This window comes from Eriocheir sinensis, chromosome 3 (genome assembly GCF_024679095.1).
Source record: "Eriocheir sinensis breed Jianghai 21 chromosome 3, ASM2467909v1, whole genome shotgun sequence".
In the NCBI taxonomy this organism is placed as follows: Eukaryota; Metazoa; Arthropoda; class Malacostraca; order Decapoda; family Varunidae; genus Eriocheir; species Eriocheir sinensis.
Window position 1 is genome coordinate 1,090,973 of NC_066511.1, and position 25,803 is coordinate 1,116,775.

A 25,803-nucleotide genomic window follows, 5' to 3' on the forward strand; every position below is an offset into this window, starting at 1 on the left:
CTCTTTTATGTCTCAACAGGTGAGGTAGGGGCAGGTCTATCTGGGTGAGGAGTGCAGCTTCCTCAACCTCTCCGAACTGTCTTGCTTATATTCTCTCATTACTATTCATTCTTCTTCCTCTGGGTAGCCGGGTAATTTTTCCTCTTAATGGTTCCGCGACCTTGCCCTACGGTTAGAAGTCAGACCAGCCCCTGATCTGGGTTGCTTCTGGGAAGGGGTTTCCACCCACTCCCCAACAACAATAACCAAAAAATCTTGTAGCCAAAAAATATATCAAAAGGTAGAGATCGGGCTCGCGGCGCGAGCCTCGATCAAGATCCAGTTTTGCTGGTGATCCCGACCGCGTGGCAGGCTTCCTCATTGTACCCGCATCGGGCAAGCCTACGGGACCCCTGCATATCGAAGGAGGTAAAACCTCCTAGCTCCTCTTTTTTTGTGTGTTTTTTGGGGTGGTCGGGGAGGTGCAGAAGCAGTGCTCACCCGCAGAACGAAGCCCTGGATTAACCTTCGGAGGGCTCTACGTTTTAGTTCCTAGAACGTCTTGAGCCTCTCGGAGGATCACCGGCTACTCACTTTATCAAATGAGCTCAGAAGACTGAGGGTGGACATTGTGGGACTCTCTGAGACAGGAAGGCCTAACAGTGGCGAGATCAGTAGGAAGGGGTACACCCACTACTGGTCCGGCATGAGCAATGGTGCCCGTATGTAGGGGGTAGCTATAGGCATCTCCAGCCAACTGCAGCCGTTTTTGGTTGAGGTTACTCAGGTTGATGAGCATATAATGCGAGCTTCACATATAATATGAGTGAGGCTGAAGAACACATTGAGTTTCCTGTCTCTTGTTGCAGTGCACGCTCCTACCGAGATGTGTAAAACTGAAGAGCAGGAGGTGTTCTACGCCACATTTAACTCCGTGTTAGAACAGTGCCTCCCACGGGCCACACTTATTTTCTTAATTGACTCCAATGCTACTATATGCACTGACAGGGTTGGGTATCAGTCATGTGTTGGTTCCCTTGGTCCTGGTACCATGAAAATCAACATCTCTCTCCTCCTGAATTTTGCAGAATCAAAGATATTCAGAATTGCAGGTTCTTTGAATCAGAGACCAGAGCTGCACCGCCGGACTTGATATAGCAATGCTGGAAGGGTAACTAAGGATTATTGACCACATCCAGTTAAGTACCAGATGAAGGATTCTTCAGAACTTTTCGGATTTCCGAAGTGCTGAGTTCTTTACAACTAGCTTGTTGCAACGCTCAAGCTTCATGTCAGGTCACGAAAAATCACGAGAAGATAAAATACTGTGTTCCATCCCGAGAGACCGAAAGATCAGGCATGTGCTCATGAATATGCAGTGAGTTTCAAATCGGTTTTTAGTGCTCAGCACCCTTGAGGACAGTGTAGAACTGTGGGATACCTTCAAATGAGAAACTCTTCAAGCTGCAGAGGAGCGCATTAGAGAGCGCCCGGGATCTAGGAATGACTTTGCATTGGCGGAGACGGTGGAGAATAGTCGAGGAGAGTCGCGCGTGAACTTGCCCCATTACTTTTCAACACTTGTATAGACTAGGCACATTTGTGTACCATTATGGAACATTTGTTGTCAATATGAACGTCATCGACCTTGTTCTTGCCGGGGATATACCAATACCTGCGGAGTCGCTGGATGTTTTGGTGATGGTTCTCGAGGCAATGCAGGAGGAGGCGAAGCCCTAGGAGCTCCAGGTTTCCTGGGTGAAGACCAAGGTATAAGTGTTTAGAGGCTTGGTAAATTAAACAGTACAGTCTGTTCATCCCTGTGGCATGGCCACTAATAGCTTGGAAAATTTCACATACCTAGTTTAGAACAACGGCGGGTCTCGCCAGGAACTCATCCGGCGGGTTGGATTGGCCTAATCTGTAACGGACTCACTCAGCACGAGTATATGGCGCTGTCGACACCTGTATAGAAGGACAGAGATTATTCTATGGCTGTGAGACATGGACACCGAATAATGACATGAAGCGGCGGATTGATGGCTCTGGTGATAAGTGCCTGCCCAGAAACATGGCATACCTTTGAAATGACTCTGTCAAACCGATGATTTTTCCGTGAGACTGATTTGAGGTCAGTTACCTGCATAGTCCGTTAATACCAACTCCTACTATAAGGGCATTTGGCAAGCTACCCAAAAGCTGACCCTCTTCATCAACTTGTTCATATGACGCATTTTTTTTAGATTCCCATTTGCCTCTTCCACTCGAACTTGTCTCTTTTAGAAACATTCTGGTGAGCAGGATCAACTCCTGGATAGCGTGTGGCACTTCCATACATCCTGAGACTTATAGAGATAATTGGACTCGACTAAATCTCACGGAGTAATTACCAATTTAACAGTCATTCCAGCGATATCCTATCAGTTTGCGAGGACAAGTCTTATCATAGGCAGTAATTTGCCTCTTCAAGTCAATATTCAGTCTATTCTTCACAGCAACTTTATTTCTTTTTTGTCTCTTCGCACGGGTATCGACAGTGTCATATAATCATGGTGAGCGAATCCACAGCACCATGTGTCAAGCCAGTCCCCCATAAGCTTCTTGTCGTGTGTAATCCGCAGTAGTTTTACACTATGCTGCCTAGGTACGTGAAATTTTCAGAGGTCCCGATGACCACGTCACATGCATGAACAGATTTTATTGTCTGGCACACTGAGCAGTTTGATACTGTGGTAGCGATTACAATCCTGACAGTCCTCTTTCCAGACAGGGAACGACCAGACCTCTCATCCTGACATGACGATTTATTGCAGATTACCATACCACAGTCAATGTTGTATGCAACCCACGGTTCATGGTCGCACCTTCTGCTTTGAGCAGTTTCACACTGTTGTTTTAAGCGCAATTTACCCTTCCATCCTTCAGCCCTGTGACAACCGTTCTAACCTTGTCAATAAAGGGTGGGGTTTCGTGAATAGGTGGATCAGCATCTACTCTTTGTAACCCATGTATTCGGAGCCGTCCGCTCGGATGGTGTTTCCATGTTCAGTTGCTTAATGTTCTTAGCCCAACGAACCCTCTACCTATGCAAGTCTGATATGAGACAACCATCTGCAATTCTTTTAGTGCTTTACCGAGAGAGAAGGCTCGGTACGCAGGTTGGAAGTCAGTCACATTAAAATAGCCCTTGAAGTCTTTAGCAAAACTTCAGACATCTCTCTTTGTCTCCTGCCGGTGAGTGCTAGTCATACGTATCATAACCCTATACTGGTCTCACTTCCCAGTAAGCCTGGCAGCACGACCCTTCTCCATGTTCCCCAGCGTCTTCCCCGAGGTAAAATCACTTCTTGATATTAGATATCTCAATGTGCACTCTAGAACAACTTGGTGAATTTTACATTTGAAGATATCTCACATTTTTTCAGGGTCATCAAGCACATTAAACCGGTTTGAAATTGTATGACGTCACATCAAGACTTTAACATTCTCACGGTGAAACAAATAATGGCTATATCATGATTTTTTTTTTTTTTTTGCCATGACGTCAGGCTTGAATGTTTGAACAACATGATGATTTCCAACCCGAACAACTTTGCATTTTTTGTAGAATGCTCCACTGAGTGCTCACTAGGGTGTCTTCAATATTTCTAATTACCCTTCCATATGTGAAAGCTTACCAGTCATTAGCTTCCTTATGGTCCATGGTTAGTTAAATTGCATGTAACTTTACATGCCGTGTTTGGAATATTATTTTTGGCTACTTCCATTACTTGATCTCATTTCTTTACTTCCCTTACTCCCGGTTCTTCATTTATTCACCTTGAGCATTTATGATTCTTCATGAAACCATACGGTTACAGTCATTGCTGATATGTATCGTATTTAATTCAAATGATATCTTAGAGTGGACCTGTTAATAACAAAGAAACATAAATAACAAGACGGGCATACAGTTGGAGTTATACCTTAACCCACGCCATGTACCAATCATCATTGCAATATGAAATTCCTTTCACCCGATCACCAGCACTATGGAGTAACACACTTTATCGCAACATAATTTTACACCATGCAACATTAGAAACACCATAAACTAAGGTACAGTATATTTCTCACTTCTTTCGAAATAATCATAAATCGAATTACAAATATATTGACATTAAACAAATCTTGAATACACGAAAATATTAAATATAGTTATTCTAATAATTGTTTTTCTCTAAGACTGAAGTTCGTACTGTATTTCAGCCCATTCAGTTTACTAAAAGGTAATAAAAGATAAGTTTCCTGCAACCGCTTTATCAGACAAGTGAATGTTCATTTATCAGCCGTAAGAACTCACCATGCTTATTGTATTTCGTGGTCAGTGATTTTGCACTCTCATTCAGTAAGCTGTCAGTGTAGAAAAATCGGACACTATTAAAATAAGTGATATATATAACGATGAATGTCACCTTTGCCACGGAACTTTTAAACTAGAAACTGATTACGATGAACCCATGAGTCTCATCTTTATAATTCTTGATTAAAAGATGATGTTGAGCTTCTTCGGTGGCCGAGTTGAAGGCAATGATTGGTGACACATCAGGAAGCTAGGAGAATCACAGCAATGACAAGTAGACTACTGTCAAAAGGAGTAGTAGGTAGGAACCGCCACACGCTTGACAGGTGGATCCCGTCTGCATCGCCTGCGGTAGTTCTCCTGTAGAATCAAGAAAAAGAAAGAAAAAAAAGATTGGGTACATGTGTCAAGCTACTTAAGGCATATATTACTTTTTGAGATATCAAAGAGTAATTCGAAGGAAAGACTAGTAACTTGTAGTAAGCATGATGGTCCTGTGTGTGTGTGTGTGTGTGTGTGTGTGTGTGTGTGTGTGTGGTCGTATATATACCGCAATACCTATCAATAGTGGTGTCCCACAGGGATCTGGTCTATCTCCCACTCTCTGTTGTTTAATGATCTTTCCAAAACAACCTATTTTATCCTCGCCTATGCCGATGACTGTACTTTACATTACTCAACATTATTTTTAACACAAGACCAACAGGAATTACAAGACTCAAGGCTGGACACTACACAGCGCTTGACATCTGACCATAATATGATTTATGAATATGACAGAAGGAACCTAGTGTCCTTTAATGCCTCGAAAACTTAATTTCTTCACCTTTCAACTCGACACACTCTGATTCCTTCAAGTATTATTGATCTGATTAGAGGCCTTTATTCTGGGAATGAGTGTTGTGAAGCGTGGGGGATGAGTTTGCGGCCTCTTCTCTGTTACTTCAGTAGTGAAGCAGGGGTGTGTCCCTGTTCCATCACATTTTAACACTTGCATGGACTGGGTATTAGGTAAAGTGTTCGAACAAACTCGCTGCTGATCATCTGTGGGCGACATCAAGGTCACTGACTTTATTTCTGCTGATGGTGCTGTATCTCTCGCGGATTTGATGGAGGTCTTGGTGATGGCTTTCCAAGTGGTACATGAGGAGGCGAAGCCACTGGGACTGAAGGTCTTCTGGGCCGAAACTAAAGTTCAGTAATTTGGAGGCTTACAGGATGACAAAGTTCAGTCAGTCTGTTCATGCATGTGGTGAGGACATCAAGGTCACTACAAGTTTCACATACATAGGGAGCGTAATGAATAACAATGGTAAGTTTTGCCTACAACTCACGCGACGGATTGGCGTGGCCGACGCTGTTATGAACTCGTTTAACACGAGTATATGGCGTTGTCGATTTCCATGCATTGGAACATAGAAACATGGAAATACAGTCAACAGAAATCCTATTGGCTTATTACGTTGTTCCCCTCTCTGGTGATTTAATCTGCTCGACAGTCACTTTGTACCTGTAGAGCAGATGGAATCACTTCAGTATTCAGTTCAGGCCTGAGGCAGCGAAATAACGGTCGCTTTGGATTTTTAAGATGATATAATTCCCACTTACTATTTCTGATTGTTCCAAAGGCGGATGATCCGATTTGAGAAGAAACTTCTGCCAATGTATGTTTCTAGTTCCTCGGTTGATTTTCAACTTAAATAACTTAAAGTTATCGACGTTACTGAACATTTTCAGGTATTTTAATACCTGAATTATATCACCTCGTAAATGTCTCATCTTGAAGGAGTGGAGTCGTTTGAGTCATTCCTCATACAGGTGTGCCCTAAAGAGTGAATTCATTGTCGTAGCGCGTCGTTGAAACCTTTCCAGTAATTCAATGTCCTTCCTGTAATAAAGGAACCAGAACTGTACAGAACTATACAAAGATAGTATTACTTCTGGCGTTTTACACTCGAAGAACCTCGGCATAAATCCGAGCATAGTATTGACTTTGTTATATGCGTTTTTACTGTTCTTTGTATGCTTTTGATTCCTGCTGATGGTGACCACAAGTTCTAATTCCTCCTGCACAATCTGCAGAGGCTTACCATGCATATCGTAACTACATCTGGATTCAAAGTGCATGACTTTGCATTTGTCAACTTTGAAGAACATTTGCCACTTTTCAAACCACTGGATGGTTTGGTCAAGATCTTTTTGTCTTGTTTCGCAGTCGGCCGTCGTGAGGGCATTTCCATATACTTTGGTGTCAATAGAAACTTCGATAGGGAGGATTTCAGTTCTGTTTCTCGATCGTTGATGTGTATAATAGAGAGAATTGGTCCCAATACTGACCCCTGCGGTACTCCACTGGTGAGTGGAAGCCAGTCGGAAGCCTGTCGGTTGAGCAACGCTCGTCGAACATACGACAAAGATTCGTATCTTTGAGTGGCTTGTGATCACTGTCTTATTGAATGCATGTGAGACATAAACACTGAATAGTGACTTGGAGAGGTGTGTCGATGACTTTGGCACAAAGTTCCATCACAGAACCATGGGGTATTGCTGGAATGACTTCGTTTCGATCGATTGACTACTTCATGCAACTTAATCGAACTGCTGTGAACGCCAACTCCGGTTACATGGGCACGTGGCACGCCTCCCGAGCATCGATCCTGCTCATAGCAGCAGGGTAGGCGGTGGCTGAGTGGTAGCATGCTGGGCCCACATTCACCACGTGATGGACGACGCGAGTTCGAATCCCCACGCTACCACCTCGGATTTTTCAGTCACCGCCGAGTGGCTTAAAACTACCCACAAATCCCACATGCTATCCTGAAGACCACCTATCAACTCTAGAGGAAACCGTCCAAGTGAATCAAGAATGAGTTCCGGGGGGCAGCATGAGCCAAGAGAAGATGGCGCTACTATAAACACTTGCCTGCGCCATGACGAGCTGGGGCCGAACACCATCCAGGACCCTCAAGAAAGCCTACCACGCTATAGGCGTAGACGTAAAAAAAAAAAAAAAATAGTTGCTTCTGTAAGAGGCAACCCCGAATGGAGGAGACCAAGGGGACTTCCGCGAAACTCATGGAAAGGGCAAGTTGATCGATCTTACTGCGAGGGACTTGAGATGGATAGGGTAGGAGAATGAAGGCTTGCTCATGTGAACCGTTAAGGATGGAGGCGGCGAGTGACTGATGCGACGTGCCCCAAGTGTAAGCTCCCCATTAAGAGTAAGAGTTAAGAGTAAGATTGAGAGAAAAATAACACAGATATATTTAGAAATAGAACGACATATAAGTCTTAGCTAGATGGTGGAAATTTCTGAAGAACCAAGATCGTCGCCACTAGGGTAAGTGATATCATTGTTTATGGAAGTAGCATCCAGCTTTGGATTAAAAGTTAGGATAGAGATAGTAGGCGCGACCAGGGTAGATATTACTGTGATCAGCTCCAGAAACCTAAGTTTCAGGTTAGGAAGAGAAGATGAAATTAAGAGGGGGAAACTATTTTTCTTAGAATGGAAATTCGAGTGAGACTGCGAATGTTGCAGGTGATAAAGAAAAAGTTGGAAAAAGTATATCAATACACCTCAATAAGCCTGCCTCAAGAGTTGAGTACAACCTGGGAACATCAATGGTCCCCTTCCAAGATAGAGACGCAGATGCTAGGTTTTTGAAATTTTCAATGTAATATTATTATTAACTGATAGTTTTAGGGAACTATACGCCTCCACAGTGTAGTGGTTAGCGTCCCTGACTACGAATCACCGGGCCTAAATTGGTCAATTGACGTGCAGTCCACCCAATTGTTCAGCCTTCCTATCAGGATGGTCAGTAGATGGGTACCTTGGGAAACCGGGTGAAGGTAAACTGTGGTAACCCGGATGATTAACTGGCCGTAGCGGGTTGTAGGTTTGTCTCACACCATAGGCTCAAAGGGCCAACGGAACGGAGATGAGCACCGCCCCTACGCGCAGGTATAGCGCTCCCTTTAAGGGAAATTATAGGTTTGTTGTGTGTACGTAGTTTAACTTGTAAAGTAAGATAATGCGTATCTAGAGAGCAGGCTGAACTACACTTTCGTGTTAATGAGACAATAGGAAAACGGAAAGTGAGGACACGAGATGGTGTTTGAAAAGAAAAAAAAGTATTCTTTCAAAAGAAAATACAAACAACAATAGTAACAACAACCGTAACACTAACCGTTGAGCACCGTGACTCTAACTGACGCTTCCTTCATACCCTCTGGCGCACATATGTACACTCCCGAGTCGTTGGCCGTCACGTCTTGGATGAGGAGGATGCTTGTGGTGACGGGGCCTTTGTCCGTGGTAATCGACACGCCCTGCCGCGAGCCATCAAACGACACCATCTGTAGTGACCGAGGGCAGATAAATAAAAAAAATGATTAGAGCGATTCACTATTGCCTACATCATGCACATTACAAGCCGAATCACACACAACACGAATCAAGCCGAATGCCACCCGAATGACCATGACTTGCATTTTTTTTCCCGAATCGAGGCGAATCTCTAGATAATCGCCCGAAACAGATAGCCGCACGATCGATGCACGACCATTGGTCGATAGCTGCTCGATAGTTGCCCAAATCACACGAATGTCGCCCGATGAAACGTGCAATTTTCCGGCTGATTCTGGCAATTTATTCGAATGTTACACGAATTCCACACGACTGTCACACGAGCACAGCCCGATGAGTACGATAAAAGTCCGATTGAGGTTGAATGTCGGACGATAACAGGACGAAATACGACGATAATAGAAGGAATCCAACCGATCGTTGCACGAATTAGACGAAAGTTCCTCGACGCACTCGACCATAGCCCGACTAACACGACCTAGAAATCCACCCTATAAAATAGTGGTGACGCCCCTGGACGAATCACCGAACGTCCTAGCGTCCCACAGTCGACACCTACGCACCTCACATCCAAGATGGAGCATCCAAGGGGCGACGAGTACTACACCGAGCAACTATACTTGAACATGCTTTTTTTTTTTTTTTCTACAACAAAGGACACAGCTCAAGGGCACAAAAAAAAGGAAACAATAATAAAAAAAAGCCCGCTACTCGCTGCTCCTAAAAAAAAAATCAAAAGAGGTGGCCGAAAGAGAGGTCAATTTTGGGAGGAGAGGTGTCCTGATACCCTCCTCTTGAAAGAGTTCAAGTCGTAGGCAGAAGGAAATACAGATGAATGAAGATTGTTCCAGAGTTTACCAGCGTGAGGGATGAAAGAGTGAAGATGCTGGTTAACTCTTGCATAAGGGGTTTGGACAGTATAGGGATCAGCATGAGTAGAAAGTCGTGTGCAGCGGGGCCGCGGGAGGGGGTGAGGCATGCAGTTAGCAAGTTCAGAAGAGCAGTCAGCGTGAAAATAGCGATAGAAGATAGAAAGAGAGGCAACATCGCGACGGAATTTAAGAGGTAGAAGACTATCAGTAGGAGAAGGAGAGCTGATGAGACGAAGAGCCTTAGACTCCACTCTGTCCAGAAGAGCTGTGTGAGTGGAGCCCCCCCACACGTGAGATGCATACTCCATACGAGGGCGGACAAGGCCCCTGTATATGGATAGCAACTGTGCGGGAGAGAAGAACTGGCGGAGACGATACAGAACGCCCAACCTCGAGGAAGCTGATTTAGCGAGAGAAGAGATATTAAGTTTTCAGTTGAGATTTTGAGTTAAAGATAGACCGAGGATATCTAGTGTTGAAGAAGGTGACAGTTGAGTGTTGTCGAAGAATAAGGGATAGGTGTTCGGAAGATTGTGTCGAGTTGATAGGTGGAGAAATTGAGTTTTTGAGGCATTGAAGGACACAACGTTCCTTCTACCCCAATCGGAAATGTTAGCAAGGTCTGAGGTTAAGCGTTCTGCAGCCTCCAGCCTGGAGTCATGTACTTCCTGTTGGGATGGCCTGCTATTGAAAGAAGTTGAATAATGCAGAGTGGAGTCGTCGGCGTATGAGTGAACAGGACAGTTTGTTAGGGAAAGAAGATCATTGATGAATAACAGGAAGAGAGTAGGTGATAGGACAGAGCCCTGTGGAACACCACTGTTGATAGGTTTAGGGGAAGAACAGTGACCGTCTACCAACGCAGAGATAGAACGTCCGGAAAGGAAACTGGAGATAAAGGAACAGAGAGAGGGATAGAATCCCAAAGGTGTAGGCGGTGGCCGAACTGGTAGCGTACTGGGCCCACATTCACCGCGTGATGAACGACGCGGGTTCGAATCCCCACGCTACCACTCGGATTTTTCAGTCACCGCCGCCGTGGCAAAAACCCACATGCTGTCCTGAAGACCACCTATCAACCCGGGCTCAACCCGAAGCCAAGAGGAAGCCGAAGAACGAGTTCCGGGGGGCAGCATGAGCCAATGCAAGATGGCGCCACTATAAACACTCGCCTGCGCCAGAACGGGCTGGGCCGACCATCAGGCCCTACCTGGAAGAAGCCTTGGGCCGACCATCAGGCCCCACCGGGAAGATGCCTACTGGCGCAATAGGCAACAACGTAAAAAAAAAAAAAAAAATAAATAAATAAATGAAAATGAAAATAAGGGCAGTTTAAAAAGCAAAGACTTGTGCCAGATTCTATCGAAGGCTTTCGATATGTGTAGCGCAGCTGAGAAAGTTTCACCGAAACGGCTGAGAGAGGATGACCAAGAGTCAGTTAAGAGAGCAAGAAGATCGCCAGTAGAACGTCCCTTGCGGAACCCATACTGGCGATCAGATATAAGGTTAGAAGTGGAAAGGTGCTTTTGAATCTTCCGGTTAAGGATTGATTCAAAAGCTTTAGATAGACAGGAAAGTAAAGCTATAGGGCGGTAATTTGAGGGATTGGAACGGGCACCCTCCTTAGGCACAGGCTGTACAAAGGCATACTTCCAGCAGGAAGGAAAGGTAGATATTGATAGGCAGAGACGAAAGAGTTTGACCAGGCAGGGTGTCAGCACGGAAGCACAGTTTTTAAAGACATCTATAACCTGAAAATACAACTTTACGCCACCGTGCTATTGAAGAAGACTAAGAAGAAGAAGAAGAAGCGAACAATAAGACGACGCAGGTGGTTCGTGAGGGACTGGTTATCTGAGAGACCCACTTACGGCCACTATCACCAACTCCTCCAGAAGCTGCAGCCAACTGATGTGCAAACCTACAAATACCTGCGCATGGACGAACCACTCTTCAATGAGATCCTTGAACCCATCGAACCCCGTATCATCAAGCAGGACACGAACTGGCGGAAGCCACTGGAACCTGGCCTGCGACTTGCGATTACGCTTCGTTTCCTGGCCACAGGCGAGGCCTACAAAAATATGGCCCTTAATTTTAGAGTCGCGCCCAACACAATCTTCAAGTTTGTGCCAGAAACCTGTGAGGCCATCATCCAGGAGTTCCTGGATGAGGTGATCGTATGTCCGTCAACACCGGAGGGGTGGAAGGCGATCGCCGAAGGATTTTCTAATACCTGGAATGTTCACCACACCATTGGGGCCCTTGACGGCAAGCACATTGCGCTTCAACCTCCAGCAAACACAGGATTCTACTATTACAACCACAAGGGCTACCACTCCATCGTCCTGCTTGCACTTGTAGACTCGAAGGGGAAGTTCACATACGTGGATGTTGGAGCCAATGGCTCCTGCTCCGATGCTGGAATATTACAGTTGACCGATCTGAGGCAAGCGCTGGATAACAACGCCGCTGGATTACCTGACGATGAGCCGTTACCCGGGGATGACCACCCAGTGCCCTACTTCATTGTGGGTGACGACGCCTTTCCGATGAGAGACTGGCTGCAAAAATCACACCCCCACAGAGGACTGCAGAAGAAGGAGCGATACACCAGGCAGCATTCGAGCAGACGCTACCGCATTCGACTAATTCTGGCGACGATCTGGGTGCGCACGGCCGGCATTCGAGTAGACCGGGGGATGTTCGTCTGTTATTAGTCCCATTCTGGAAATGGGTCTCCATCCTAAAATCGTGTCACTCGGGCAATTGTCTAACGATGTTCGAGTAACTCGGGCAATCATCGGGCAACTATCGCCCAAAGGATGCAGATAGTTCGTCTCGACAGACGATACTTCGGGCGTTTGTTGGGGAGGATTCGACCAACTATCGAGTGTTTGTCGAGTGATTCTGGCTGTTATCGGGCTATAGCCGTGCAGGGAGCGAGTAGCATACCGAAATATCGATCTACTATTGGGCAATGGTCGGGCAATGATCATGCAATGATCGGGCAACAAGCATGTGATTCTGGCTACATTCGAGGGAGCCCAAAATGTCCGATCACTGCCCGATAGTAACCCGAACGTTGGTCGAATGTCGCACGAATAAAATTTAACGTTTTTATTTTCCCCGAATGCCCCCGACATTCGGGTAAAATGTAGTGCATGCACTAAATTTTGCTGATACATCGGCCAACTCTTTCGAACTCCCCGGTAGCCGCCCGAGCGTCCCAGAACACCCAGAATGCGCCGAGAATGTTAATTCGAATTCCGCCGAATGCCTCGAAATTCATGCTCGATCATGCTCGTCATGCTCGATCGGGGGACGATCGGGGCCATTTGTGTTGTGTGGGATTCGGGCTTACCCAACTGCGTTAGAAAATAAGGAAGCTAAAAAGAATGAAGATGCTTGTTTTTATTTTTTTTCATTCAGTTTTACTCTAAGTGCCGAATTCTTATATTTATCATTCTTTTTCTTCATTTTTATTTGTTTATCTGTTTCTTAATTACTCTCCCGCTTCCATCCTCCTGCGTTTCTTACTTTCTCTTTATTTCATTAGTTTTCATTCATTTATATTTTTCATTTATTTTCCTCATTATTTCTTCCCAGCCCATATGTAAACAAAGCACGACAACCATGGATATGGGAAGCGAGGACTGCGCCAATATTGTTGAGGCCCTCCAAGAGGCTATATATGGCCTCTTGTGGCCATGAAATTGATTTTTCTAGGGATACCATGATGACTTCGTTGGCGTTGGCTTGACGAAGGCCTGTGTTTGTTTACATCTGGTTTCCAAGTCTAGCGAGTGTGAAGGTGCTGTGTTTTATTAATTTGTGGCACGTGCCGTTAGGATCATTAATTATACAAGAAAACTAATAATTTCATTATATAATAATATAATATTTATATATGTTTTATTATATAGGATAATTTGGTTTTAGTTGTTTGCTTGAATACTACAGTATCTCAATACCTCTACTGCGCCCTACCGTTGCCAGATTGTCGTACTCAGAGCATATTATTTACCGGTTTCTGACGCCTAACTATTGCCAAGAAACATCAGGAATTAACTATTTTAACGATAATTATCAGTGAATCTCCTTATTGGGGTCCACGAGACAGTTTTTGGGTCGATAGTCGGTAAATATAAGAGGCTGAGTAAGACAATCTGGCAACTTTACACAGTGCTCCCAGCCATACCACTGGGAGAACAACGATCCAGCGCGTCCACTCAAATTTACCCTGGGCTGGGCGATTTTGGCTGGGCTGGGTGCCCAGCCCAGCCAAAATCGCCCAGCCCAGGGGTAGCAGTGACTAGTGTAACCGCTGCTTTAGTGAAACGCTCGCCAGCCCTGCCTGGCTGCCGGCTATGGAGACGAGAGAGGCCTTGCTGTGCTGAGCCGCTGCCCGTCTTCTCGCCATCCGCCATGTTGCCATGCGTTGTTGCCTCAATCCTCCCTCCCGCGTCCATTATTTTGTTAACTTTTCTATTAGATAATTAATTCTTCATTTCCGATTATCTTTTTTAAGGTTTGCTAATATATACCATTATTGTTATTAACTATGAGTCCATCCATAAAAAAACTATTTATGCTATTTTTTTATCGTAAATATATTCACTTTATTCAGGGAGATTTACATAGATTTACATAGAAAATCGGACCACACAGACCCCATGGTCCAGACTAGGTGGTCTGTACTTAAACCTAAGTGATTTTACATTAATCAGAAGGCTCCAAAACGTTGCATTTCAATTCTAGTTGAAATTAAGTTGAAGGAAGTGACGGTCGAGCTTGTTTTTGAAGGAGTCAGTCGTGTTACACTGGACCACTGACGGTGGGAGCTTATTCCATTCTCGCACTACAACGTTGGTGAAGAAAAATTTGGTGCAGTCTGAATTTACTTGTCTACATTTGAGTTTTACGCCATTGTTCCTCGTACGCAAAGTGTCATCGATCATAAATAATGTTGATCTGTCTACATTCGTGAAACCATTATTTTAAAACATTCGATCAGTTTACCTCGGAGGCGACATTTCTCAAGAGAGAACATGTTAAGGGTGGAAAGCCTTTCTTCGTCAGATTTGTTGCGCAAGGAAGGGATCATTTTTGTTGCCCGACGCTGAACACCTTCTAATTTAGCAATGTCCTTTGCATGGTGGGGAGACCAAATCTGTACCGCATATTCCAAGTGGGGTCTGACTAAACTATTGTATAGTGGAAGTATTACATCTTTATTCTAGAATAAAAAGTTTATTTTAATGAAGCCCAACATTCTGTTCGCTTTATTTGCTGCATCGATGCATTGCTGTGAGAATTTGAGGTTTGACGCCATTTTGACCCCCAAGTCCTAAACATATTGAACGCTTTTGAGTTTAACGCCGCGCATTTCGTAATCGAACTTCTTATTCCTTGTTCCAACTTGAAGGACCTGGCCCTTGTCTACGTTAAAGGGCATCTCCCATCTATCAGACCAAGCTGAAATTTTATGCAAATCCTCTTGGAGGCCTGTCTTAGTCAGTGTGAACCGAGTTACCAATCTTTGTGTCGTGTGCAAATTTACTAATGCGATTATTGAGTCCAACATCCACATCGTTGATGTAAATAATGAAGAGCACTGGGCCAAGAACCGAGCCCTGAGGGACGCCTCTAGTCACCGGCGCCAACTCTGAGTTAAATCCGTCAATCACCACTCTTTGGTGTCTGTTGCTCAACCAATTCGCGATCCATTGGTGTACTTGACCGTCAATACCTATTTGCTTTAATTTGTAAAGTAATTTATGATGTGGGACTTTATCAAACGCTTTCTGGAAACCAAGATAGACAACGTCCAGTGATTTGGTTACGTCATAAACCGTGAAGAGGTCGTTATAAAAGATTAATTGGTTTGATAGGCAGGATCTTTTGATACGGAAGCCATGTTGTGAGTCCCCAATTAATGAGTGGCTTTCAAGGTAACTCACAATTTTGTCTCTAATTATGCTCTCAAGTAGCTTACCTACAACCGAAGTTAGACTAATGGGCCTGTAATTACCTGGTATTTTTTTGTCTCCTTTCTTAAAAATCGGTGTCACGTTAGCCTTTTTCCAATCCGAAGGGACGATGCCTTGTCGCAAGGACATATTGAATACGGTTGTGAGAGAGGAGAGTATTTCGCTCTTTGTTTCTTTGAGCAGGGTAGGATATACTTTTTCAGGTCCATGACTTTTATTTGTTTTAAGTGCCTGGAGGGCTTTAAGGACTTCATCGGTTGTTATTTCAAAGTTAAGCAATACATGCTCGGGATTTACATTAGTACTGGTGTTGGTGGTAGTGGTGGGAGGACTGTTAGTATTAAACACCGAGGAAAAGTAATTGTTTAATAGGTTTGCAACGTGTTGGCTGTCAGTCACTAGTGCACCGTCGTTGTTTGTTAAGGGTCCAGTTCCACTTCTGATCGCCTTTCTCTTATTTATGAAACTGAAGAATGATTTCGGATTATTTTTACAGTTGGCCGCAATAGTTTCTTCATATCTACGCTTTGCCTGACATACTAATCTTTTTACTAGTCGAGAGAGAGAGAGAGAGAGAGAGAGAGAGAGAGAGAGAGAGAGAGAGAGAGAGAGAGAGAGAGAGAGAATATCCATATCATCGAGATATCCACTCGTGTGAGGAAGAAATGCGGGACAGCATGAGCGACTGGTCAGTATCGGTACCGGTACCGAGCAGTCTGGTACCGGTACCGTACCGTTACCCGGTACCGTTAGTACCGGTACAGTTACCGGTACCTGCCCCCCTTAAAAGACAGTCGTTTCCTGGGCCTCGGAATGCAAGGGTGTGCGCGCCTTGTGTCCCCCCCCCCCCCCTCTCAAATACTACGCGTATCTGTAATCCCTCCTCTTTTTGTTAATAGACAAGTATATATTCACACATATAGCTAGTATACTGTACATTAATTTGAGTTGTTTCTTGAGCTTCGGAATGTCCGGTGCGTGGCTGGCCTCGCGCTCGTTGTCTCGTGTCCACTCACACACTCTCTCAAGCACCATCCCTCGCCTTGACTCGTCCTCAAAATGTAGAATATTTGTTCATACCATAGTCTGCGGACCTTGGGCCCTTCTAGGTATTCAGGTATCATGATTAAGTTACCTCCAGGCTTAAGTTAGGCCATTGATACTTTGTATTTCTTACGTCAGTTCCCTGTAACCGCTCATCATAGTAAATTTTCCTTAATTATATATATTATTATCCCTTCCCATAGTATTAATTTACGGTATACTGGCCAAGTCAAGTGTATTCTTCCCTTTCTCCCTGTGTAGCTGTCATCCGACAATTTGCGGGGTGGTGGCAGCCTACTGTACTATGACACTCGGTCACGCAGGAGTTTAGTTAAAATTCGTTAAAACTTAGTCTTCATTCTTAGTCAGGTAAACACCGTCAAAAATATTACCGAATCCCCTCCGTACGCCCCCCGGGCATTACAGCAGTAGGCGACTTACCTTGTCTCTGTGGTACCAAAACAGATGTTGTGGCGGCTCTGGGCTGTCAGATATCTGGCAGGTAATGTTAAGAGGTGACCCCAGGTCCACATAGAGCTCGGGTCCGGGAGGTATCACCGCTTGAGGCTCTGATTGGAGGATATAAATAAAAATGTTAACTGATTGTTACAAAGTATTGTCTTAAAAAAGTAATTATAGCAGTACATCTATAAGAGGTGCGCCACATTTCCTACGACACATTTAGTATACGTCAGAGCTCCTACAACTTTAGAAGTTTTTAGGGTAGTGACATATTTCGAATAGAGATACAGCACATTTCCAACGCACAAATGTCTATTCTGTCACAATTCCTACAGTCCTACAGTCACATTTCCTACACCAAGAAAAGCAACGAGTAACAATATATACAGGATTCCAGTCAGTCAGTCTACATAGGGAGAAAAGTCGGGTTAATGTTCAGACACGAGTCAAGTAGAGTTAGGTTAAGGCTCAACCCAGCGCTATTTTTCTCTCAGCTCGTTGGGCAAGGATGGACACGGAAGGACACCATCTTTTCATCAACTCAGGAGAAACGATATTTTTTAGCCTTGTGCTTCACTGCCGTCATCCTGGCCAGGACATTGGTTCTTCTGCCCTGCCGACACGTTGCCTCCCGTGCAGATTGCATAACTACTCTTGGGCAGCAAAAAAAATATAACCCTGCTAAATGTCCTTGTCCTATCATACATGGCATGATCCCGTGATTTTACAACGGACACTGTTGAGGCTCTATCGGAAGCATCAGGGTTGACATTTTCGCCCATAAATTAGTTCAGCGTTTTTGTACATTTTATTATATTGCTGCCCGGTTTTGATGATTTTTTCCTCTATGTCTGCTTCTTTGTCTGTGTATTCGCTATTAAATTATATAAAAAAAACGAGCTGATTTATAATCACCAAATACATATGAGGAAATTCGTATTTATTCATCTTAAACTAATTAACTTTCGGAAAACTCAGGTATATATTGACTGAATGATGGGAACATACGGTAAAAACGGGTGGTTGAATAGGACGGACATTATGATAAATCTACCTGTTGTTCTAGGGCATATAATGGATGTTTCCAGAGAGAAAGCAGTCGGGAGATGATCCGCTCCAAACCATGGGTGAATGGTTACCAGTTGCTTGCAGGAGGTAGTCCGATCCCTTCCCTACAAAATGTGATAATAAGGTGACTGCTTATCGCTGACTGGTTATTATGATTGATAATGGTTTGCATCTAAAGTAAAAAAATTTTTTTTCAAATATGCCGGGCAATTCATATTAATTGGAATATTCAGGTGTCAATCTGCGAAGAAGCGGCGATCCAGTGAGAGCGGCAATCCAGTGAGCAGTCTACAATGAACTGTCGACTCAGCATTGGGGGGCAACCAGCACAATGAGGAACCCGGAAACAGTGCACCTGCTACCACCTCATTCCCTCCTCAGAGCGTTTCTAGATGGCGTGGGTAAGAGGTATAAAGAATAATGCTGATGCGCTGCTCTACATGGTGTCCCGAAGCGAGAAAGAACAGCTGCCGCAGTTCATAAAATGTGGCTGTTTTTCATGTAGTACAGAGAAGCTGGCGTTATGAAGTGTTATGACTTCATATCGTGTGTGTGTGTGTGTGTGTGTGTGTGTGTGTGTGTGTGTTCGTGTGCGAGCATTTGTTTGTGTGTGTGTGTGTGTGTGTGTGTGTGTGTGTGTAAGAGAGAGAGAGAGAGAGAGAGAGTTTTGCGTACCTGTTATCTAATCACCGTGTATAGTGTCGAGCGGACGCGTTCATTAACACCATTTATCATTTCAGTGTTGGTTGCCACAAAAAAAAATTGCATTATTTTGTTCATTTTTCCTCTGTGTGTGTAAGCTCTGTAAATAGAGACAAACATATTACTACTCTAGTTGGGTTAAACGATGAACACTAAAACAAGAAACTAAAGCTGAAAACTGCATTGTGTGGGGGGATGGGGTGAGTATGTTTCCTATAGCTGTGTGTGTGTGTGTATGTGTGAATGGTAGCTGTGGCATGTGGAAGAGAGAGAGAGAGAGAGAGAGAGAGAGAGAGAGAGAGAGAGAGAGAGAGAGAGAGAGAGAGAGAGAGAGAGAGAAAGCAACAATGCTGACTGTCCCAAGAGATTGGAGAGGAGGGTAATGCAGGTGAGGGATGGATGTTTCCAGGCGACTCACCAACAACATTGAGGGTGATGACGCGGGAGCGGGTGGGCCTCGTGGATACTTGGCACTCGTACTTGCCAGAGTCCCGCAGCTGAGGAAACTTGATGCGCAGCGACCACACGTCCGAACCGGGCTTGTTCATGGCTTCGAAGCGGTCGTCGTTGGTGAAAGTGAGGCGCCCCACCGTAAGTACATGTATGTCATCATGCCGCACCCACGATACCTGCACACACACACACACACACACACACGTCTATTAGTATCATGATGAAAAATGAAGAAATTTATTTATGCAATAAACCAACATTGAGAATATTCCAAGATTGGACAATATAATATTTATGAACAGAAATCCAAAATAAAAGTATGATAGACGTCGCTCAGATGTCTTGTGAAGAAGGGCGAAGCTTATTTTTCAAGAGAACATACATGGGGAAGATGATAAGGGAAACCACAGTGTGTGTAAGACTGAATAAAAATCATGGAACATAATCAGTAAGACATAGCTTTCGACTGATTGAATTAATGAGTAGGGGAGACCGGGGCAAGTTGGCTACAGGGGTAAGTTGGCACACTTGCAATAATTTGACTATTTACCGCTCGACGGCAGCGATACGCACACCAAGTGATCGCCACATTATTCCCCAGTTGCCAACAAACTTCCATCCTGAATGGTCGCAGGAGTTGGCTGCTGTGGGGCAAAGTTTGATTTTGATGCTGGAAAGTAAATTTTCTTTTGTTTATATTATTTGCTATAACATGTGTCTGCTTATTGGGGGTATTTTTCAATTCAGCTATATTCTAACTTAAAGTAAAATGACTGTTTACCCTCAATACCGATCACACTAGGTTTATCAGTATATACTAAAATCGTTGTTCATGACTGATTTCTTGAATGGGGCAAGTTGGGGGGCACGTAGGCTCAGTGTCAACTTGCCCCACATAAGGCTATGCATGAACTGGTTGCGGCATGCACACACATACATAGCCTACAGTGCTAGACTGCTTTTGACAGATAAATTGATAAACAAATAAGCTACAATTGATTGATTATTTTCACTTTAATATGATAAATGGTCAGTCTTTTGTTATGATGCTATGGCATCGGTATTTTCTTGACTGAAAATGTATATTTTGTGTTACTTTGGGACAGAATAGTCTTTATAATACGCAGTACAGATAATCTGTATCAAAATTTACGGTCATATGCTTCTAAGTTGCTTTCAATATATGATGTGCCAACTTACTCCATAGTGTGTGCCAACTTACCCCGTATGCTGGGTAAGTTGGCTCATGTTAATTACTTTCTTCTAAAGAATGCTGTACTTTTGTTTGGAGAGAAAACATTGTTTGCATTGCATGGAATGTAAGAGGAATGTTTGTATTTTTGACTGAAACTATCAAATTAACAAAATCCTCTATTGTTTTGCTTCCATCAGCGAAAATGTAAAAAATGTGCCAACTTGCCCCGGTCTCCCTAGTGAATGTATCGTCATCACACACACACACACACACACACACACACACACGGGGGGAGAGAGAGAGAGAGAGAGAGAGAGAGAGAGAGAGAGAGAGAGAGAGAGAGAGAGATATTAACGTACTGTCTTAGTTCCAATATTAAGAACATGGCATCGGAGGTAGGCAGTCTTTCCCCTGATAACGGTAACGTTGGTGACGGTGGTATTGGCGAAGGAGGGGAGAACTGTGTTGCTGAACCTGGCCGGAGGCGTGAAGACGGCACTTGAACCTGCCCCCACCACCCGGTGTGTCATGCTGCTCGGGTACACGGCGCCCCCCTGTAGGACACTGTTGTTCGCCGTACTGCTGGGCGAGGAAGAGGAGGAGGAGGAGAATACGGAGCTGATTGATTGCTTCAAACGGGCCTCGCTGAGAGAGAAACCCTCATGGAGAATCTCAGCTGGCTGCTCTTTACCTCGGATCCAAGAGGAAGCTGATGATCTGGCTCCTGTAAGACACAAAAGATATGTTTATTGTTGTTTAGAGTATAGATTTAATGTTTTATTAAAAAACACGAAAAATGCCGAAGCAGCCACAACAGTAAAATAAACAACAGTAACAATTGCTGGTGTAAAACACTATTAAATGGAAGCTCAGTAATGAATAAATCGACAGATGAACACCTCGAGGAAGCTGATTTAGTGAGAGATGAGATGTGAAGTTTCCAGTTAAGATTTTGAGTTAAGGATAGACCGAGGATGTTTAATGTTGAAGAAGGTGACAGCTGAGTGTTGTTGAAGAATAGGGGATAGGTGTTTGGAAGATTGTGTCGAGTTGATAAGTGGAGAAATTGGGTTTTTGAGGCATTGAAGGACACAAGGTTCCTTTTACCCCAATTGGAAATGATAGCAAGGTCTGAGGTTAAGCGTTCTGCAGCCTCCAGTCTGGAGTCTCGTAATTCCTGTTGAGAGGGTTTTCTTTTGAATGAAGTTGAATAATACAGAGTGGATTCATCAGCCAATGAGTGGATACGAGAGTTTGTTATGGAAAGAAGATCATAACATAACAGGAAGAGAGTGGGTGATAGGACAGAGCCCTGTGGAACAGGGCGTCTACCACAGCAGAGATAAAACGGCCGGAAAGGAAACTGTAGAGAAAGGAACAGAGAGAATGATAGAACCCGAAAGAGGACAGTACAGAAAGCAAGGACTTGTGCCAGGCTCTATCGAAAGCTTTCGATATGTCTAGCGCAACTGAAAAAGTTACACCGAAACGGCTAAGAGAGGATGACCAAGAGTCAGTTAAGAGAGTAAGAAGATAGCCAGTAGAACGCCCCTTGCCGAACCCATACTGGCGATCAGATAGAAGGTTAGAAGTGTAAAGGTGCTTTTAACTCTTCCGGTTAAGGATTGATTCAAAAGCTTTAGATAGACAGGAAAGTAAAGCTATAGGGCGGTAGTTTGAGAAATTGGCACGGTCACCCTTCTTAGGCTCAGGCTGTATGAAGGCGTACTTCTAGCAGGAAGGAAAGGTAGATGTTGACAGGCAGAGGCGAAAGGGTTTGACCAGGCAGGGTGTCAGAACGGAAGCACAGATTTTAAGGACAATAGGAGGCGCTCCATCAGGTCCATAAACCTTCTGAAAGTCGAGGCCAGAGAGGGCATAGAAAACATCATTCTTAAGAATCTTAATAACAGGCATAAAGGAGTCAGAGAGGGGGGGGGGGTGAGTAGGAGGAATATGCCCAGAATCATTCAGAGTGGAGTTTTTACAGAAAGTTTGAGAGGAAGAGTTCAGCTTTAGAGATAGAAGATACGGCGGTGCTGCCGTCAGGGTTAAGGAGAGGAGGGAAAGATGAAGTGAAATTGGAGGAGATATTTTTGGCTAGGTGCCAGAAGTCTCTGGAAGAATTAGAAAAAGCAAGGTTTTGACATTTACTATGGATGAAAGAGCTTTTGGTAAGTCGAAGAATAGATTTGGCACGATTCCGGGCGGAAATGTAAAGATCATGGTTAGCGGGAGTTCGAAGGCTCTGGTGCCTTTCTATCTTTGACAGCACGAGAATAAGCGTGATCAAACCAAGGCTTTTTAGCATGAGGAACTGAGAAAGTACGTGGAATATATGCCTCCATTCCAGAGACAATCACCTCTGTGATGCGCTGGGCACACACAGAGGGGTCTCTATCATGGAAGCAGTAATCATTCCACGGGAAATAAGAGAAGTACATCCTCAGGTCGTCCCACCGAGCTGAAGCAAAATGCCAGAAGCATCGCCTCTTCGGTGGGTCCAGAGGATGTACAGGAGCGATAGGACAGGATACAGAAATAAGTTTGTGATCGGAGGAGCCCAACGGAAAGAACAGTTTGACAGAGTAAGCAGAAGGGTTAGAGGTAAGGAAGAGGTCTAGTATGTCGGGCGTGTCTTCAAGACGGTTGGGAATACGTGTAGGGTGCTGAACCAGCTGCTCTAGATCAATGAGAATAGCAAAGTTGTAGGATTGTTCACTTGGCTGGTCATTGAAAGAGGATGAAAGCCAAAGCTGGTCGTGAACATTGAAATCTCCTAGGATGGAGATTTCAGCGAAGGGGTAGTGGGTCAAAGTGTGCTCCACTTTTGAGTTCAAGTAGTCAAAGAATTTTACCTAGTTAGTAGAGTTAGGTGAGAGATAGACAGCACAGAGGTATTTAGTAATAGAATGGCAGTGAAGTCTTAGCCAGATGGTGGAGAATTCGGAAGAGTCAAGGTCGAGGGCACGAGAGCAAGTGATGTCGTTGCGTACGTAGACGCAACATCCAGCTATGGATTGAAATTTAGGATAGAGATAGTAGGAGGGAACAGAGTAGAGATTGCTGTAAGTAACCTCAGAAACCTGTGTTTCGGTGAGGAAGATAAGGTGAGGTTTAGAGGAGGAGATATGGTGTTCCACATAATGAAAATTAGAACGAAGACCGCGACTGTTGCAGAAAATTATAAGAAAGAGGTTCGAGGAGTTATCAAGACACCTCTCAAGTCGGCAGCCAGAAGGGGAGTCCTCCCTGGGGGAATTCGTGGCCGCCCCCCCAGGCGGGGACTCCGAGGCATTGCGTACTTGCGCCATTTTGAATCACAAATTTAGGGAAATTGTGTGTATCTTGTGTGAATCTCCTAGGATGGCGATTTCAGTGAAGGGAGAGTGGGACAAGATATGCTCCACTTTAGAGTTCAAGTAGTCAAAGAATTTTACATAGTTAGTAGAGTTAGGTGAGAGATAAACAGCACAGATGTATTTAGTAATAGAATGACAATGAAGTCTTAGCCAGATGGTGGAAAATACTGAAGAGTCAAGGTCGTGGGCATGAGAGCAAGTGATGTCGTTGCACACGTAGGCCCAACATCCAGATTTGGATTGAAATTTAGGATAGATATAGTAGGAAGGACCAGAGTAGAGACTGCTATCAGTAGCCGCCGAGACCTGTCTTTCGGTGAGGAAGAGAAGGTGAGGTTTAGAGGAGGAGAGATTTTGCTCCACAGAATGGAAATTGGAACGAAGACCGCGAATGTTGCAGAAGTTGATAAGAAAGAGGTCTGAGGAGTTATCAAGACACCTCTGAAGTCGACAGCCAAAAGGGGAGTCCTCCCTGGGAAAATTTGTCGCCCCCCCCCCAGGTGTGGACTCCGAGGCAGTATTTACGAACGTCATTTTGAATTTGTATAATTTGGGGAAATGGTGTGTATGTTGTGTAAATGTAGTGTAGTGTGGAAGGAGAGAGGATCTGTCTTTAGAGAGCATGCTGAACTACTCTCTGGTGTTGATGAGACAATAGGGAAACGGAAAGTGAGGACAGGAGGGTCTTTGAAGGGCTTCACCACCCTCCTCGTTTCCCATATATACCTCACCGGAAGTGGCTTACGCCCGTTTCGGTAGGTGTCTTCCAACCTACTCCCTGCATATGTCCCTTTTTATGTTTGAAGCCGTAAGCGTTGAAGTTATTATGACGAAGTCGTGATAACTTTTAGTAAAAAAAAAAAAAAAAAACTCATTACACGCGTTAGTGGATAACCACTACCTACAACAGACCTCAACCCTTACATGCTAATTTGATCACAGAAGTTAAAGTAAATATGCGTGTGTCTTGCGTAGTAATAATAATTCTATTATCTTTATATTCGTGGAATCAAACCGTATCAGAAACGTATTATACAGCTGGCATCCCTCTGTATGGTGGCTGAGGGGTGGTGGCGGCTGAATAGTCAATTAAGGTCTGTCGAATATGTATATTTTTTCCAGCCTAAATATATTCGTATGTATACATAGAGTTTTCTCTTCATGGGAACCTACTAATATTTCAGCACCGACCCCGTGTTTGTATGAACCCAAGCTGCCACCGCAAAACCATATAACCATTTAACTTAGTGTGTGCTGGAGCACCAGAGAGGAAAATGGTCCGTAAAGAGATATTTCGTATGTGCTTCATAATTTCCTTTTCATGTTGTTGCAGTTGTGCGCATTGGACTTTCGGCAGCAAAGAGAAAAGATAAGTGCACTGTAAGGTAAGATACAGACACTACTATTTTATATTTGTATTGTCGATTAAACTACCCCTAAGATGCCCTTATGATAAATATCCACAATATTCTGCTATCTCTACCAAAAATTTTATACATAAAGTATTGAACTACTTGCATAGATCGCATATAAATATCGATTTATTGATATGCCGTGATTTGCTTTAGTTGTTGATACCATTGTGCCTGGTGGCTGGGGTAGTTGTTGCAAAAGTGATGGTGGGGTGGCGGTGTTGTTTTGCTGCTACGGCAGCCGTGATGGTGGTGTCCTGGGAGTTCAGAGATTGGCTTGGGTCTTTGCCTACCTGTTCATAACACACACACACACACACACACACACACTGTCATGAAAAGACACACACAATGACGCGCATGCTCATTATCATTAGGCAGCGCCACTATCACCTCTGTTCTCCGACTATTCAGTGTCTTCTTTTTAAAATTGGCCAAGTGAGGGTTGCCTCAGGTCTTTCTCATTATGTGTCAGTCTGTGTGTGTGTGTGTGTGTGTATTTGTGCTTTTTTTGTGTGTATGTTTTATGGTGGCGGTGGCAGGAGGA

The 25,803-nt window shown here is 44.2% G+C and overlaps 1 protein-coding gene across 1 annotated transcript in view; it reads right to left on the reverse strand.

Moving 5' to 3' along the window:
• Nucleotides 1-827: 827 nt before the first annotated feature.
• Nucleotides 828-25,803, reverse strand: part of LOC127003070 (uncharacterized) — a 67,146-nt gene continuing 42,170 nt past the window's right edge. The window contains exons 3-7 of the mRNA XM_050869488.1: nucleotides 20,842-21,206; nucleotides 19,253-19,463; nucleotides 17,044-17,171; nucleotides 8,515-8,683; nucleotides 828-4,681 (exon numbers count right to left, since the gene is read on the reverse strand). Of these exons, the coding sequence (XP_050725445.1) occupies nucleotides 4,581-4,681; nucleotides 8,515-8,683; nucleotides 17,044-17,171; nucleotides 19,253-19,463; nucleotides 20,842-21,206 (974 nt within the window). The 3' untranslated portion in view covers nucleotides 828-4,580. The remainder of the gene's footprint in view (nucleotides 4,682-8,514; nucleotides 8,684-17,043; nucleotides 17,172-19,252; nucleotides 19,464-20,841; nucleotides 21,207-25,803) is intronic.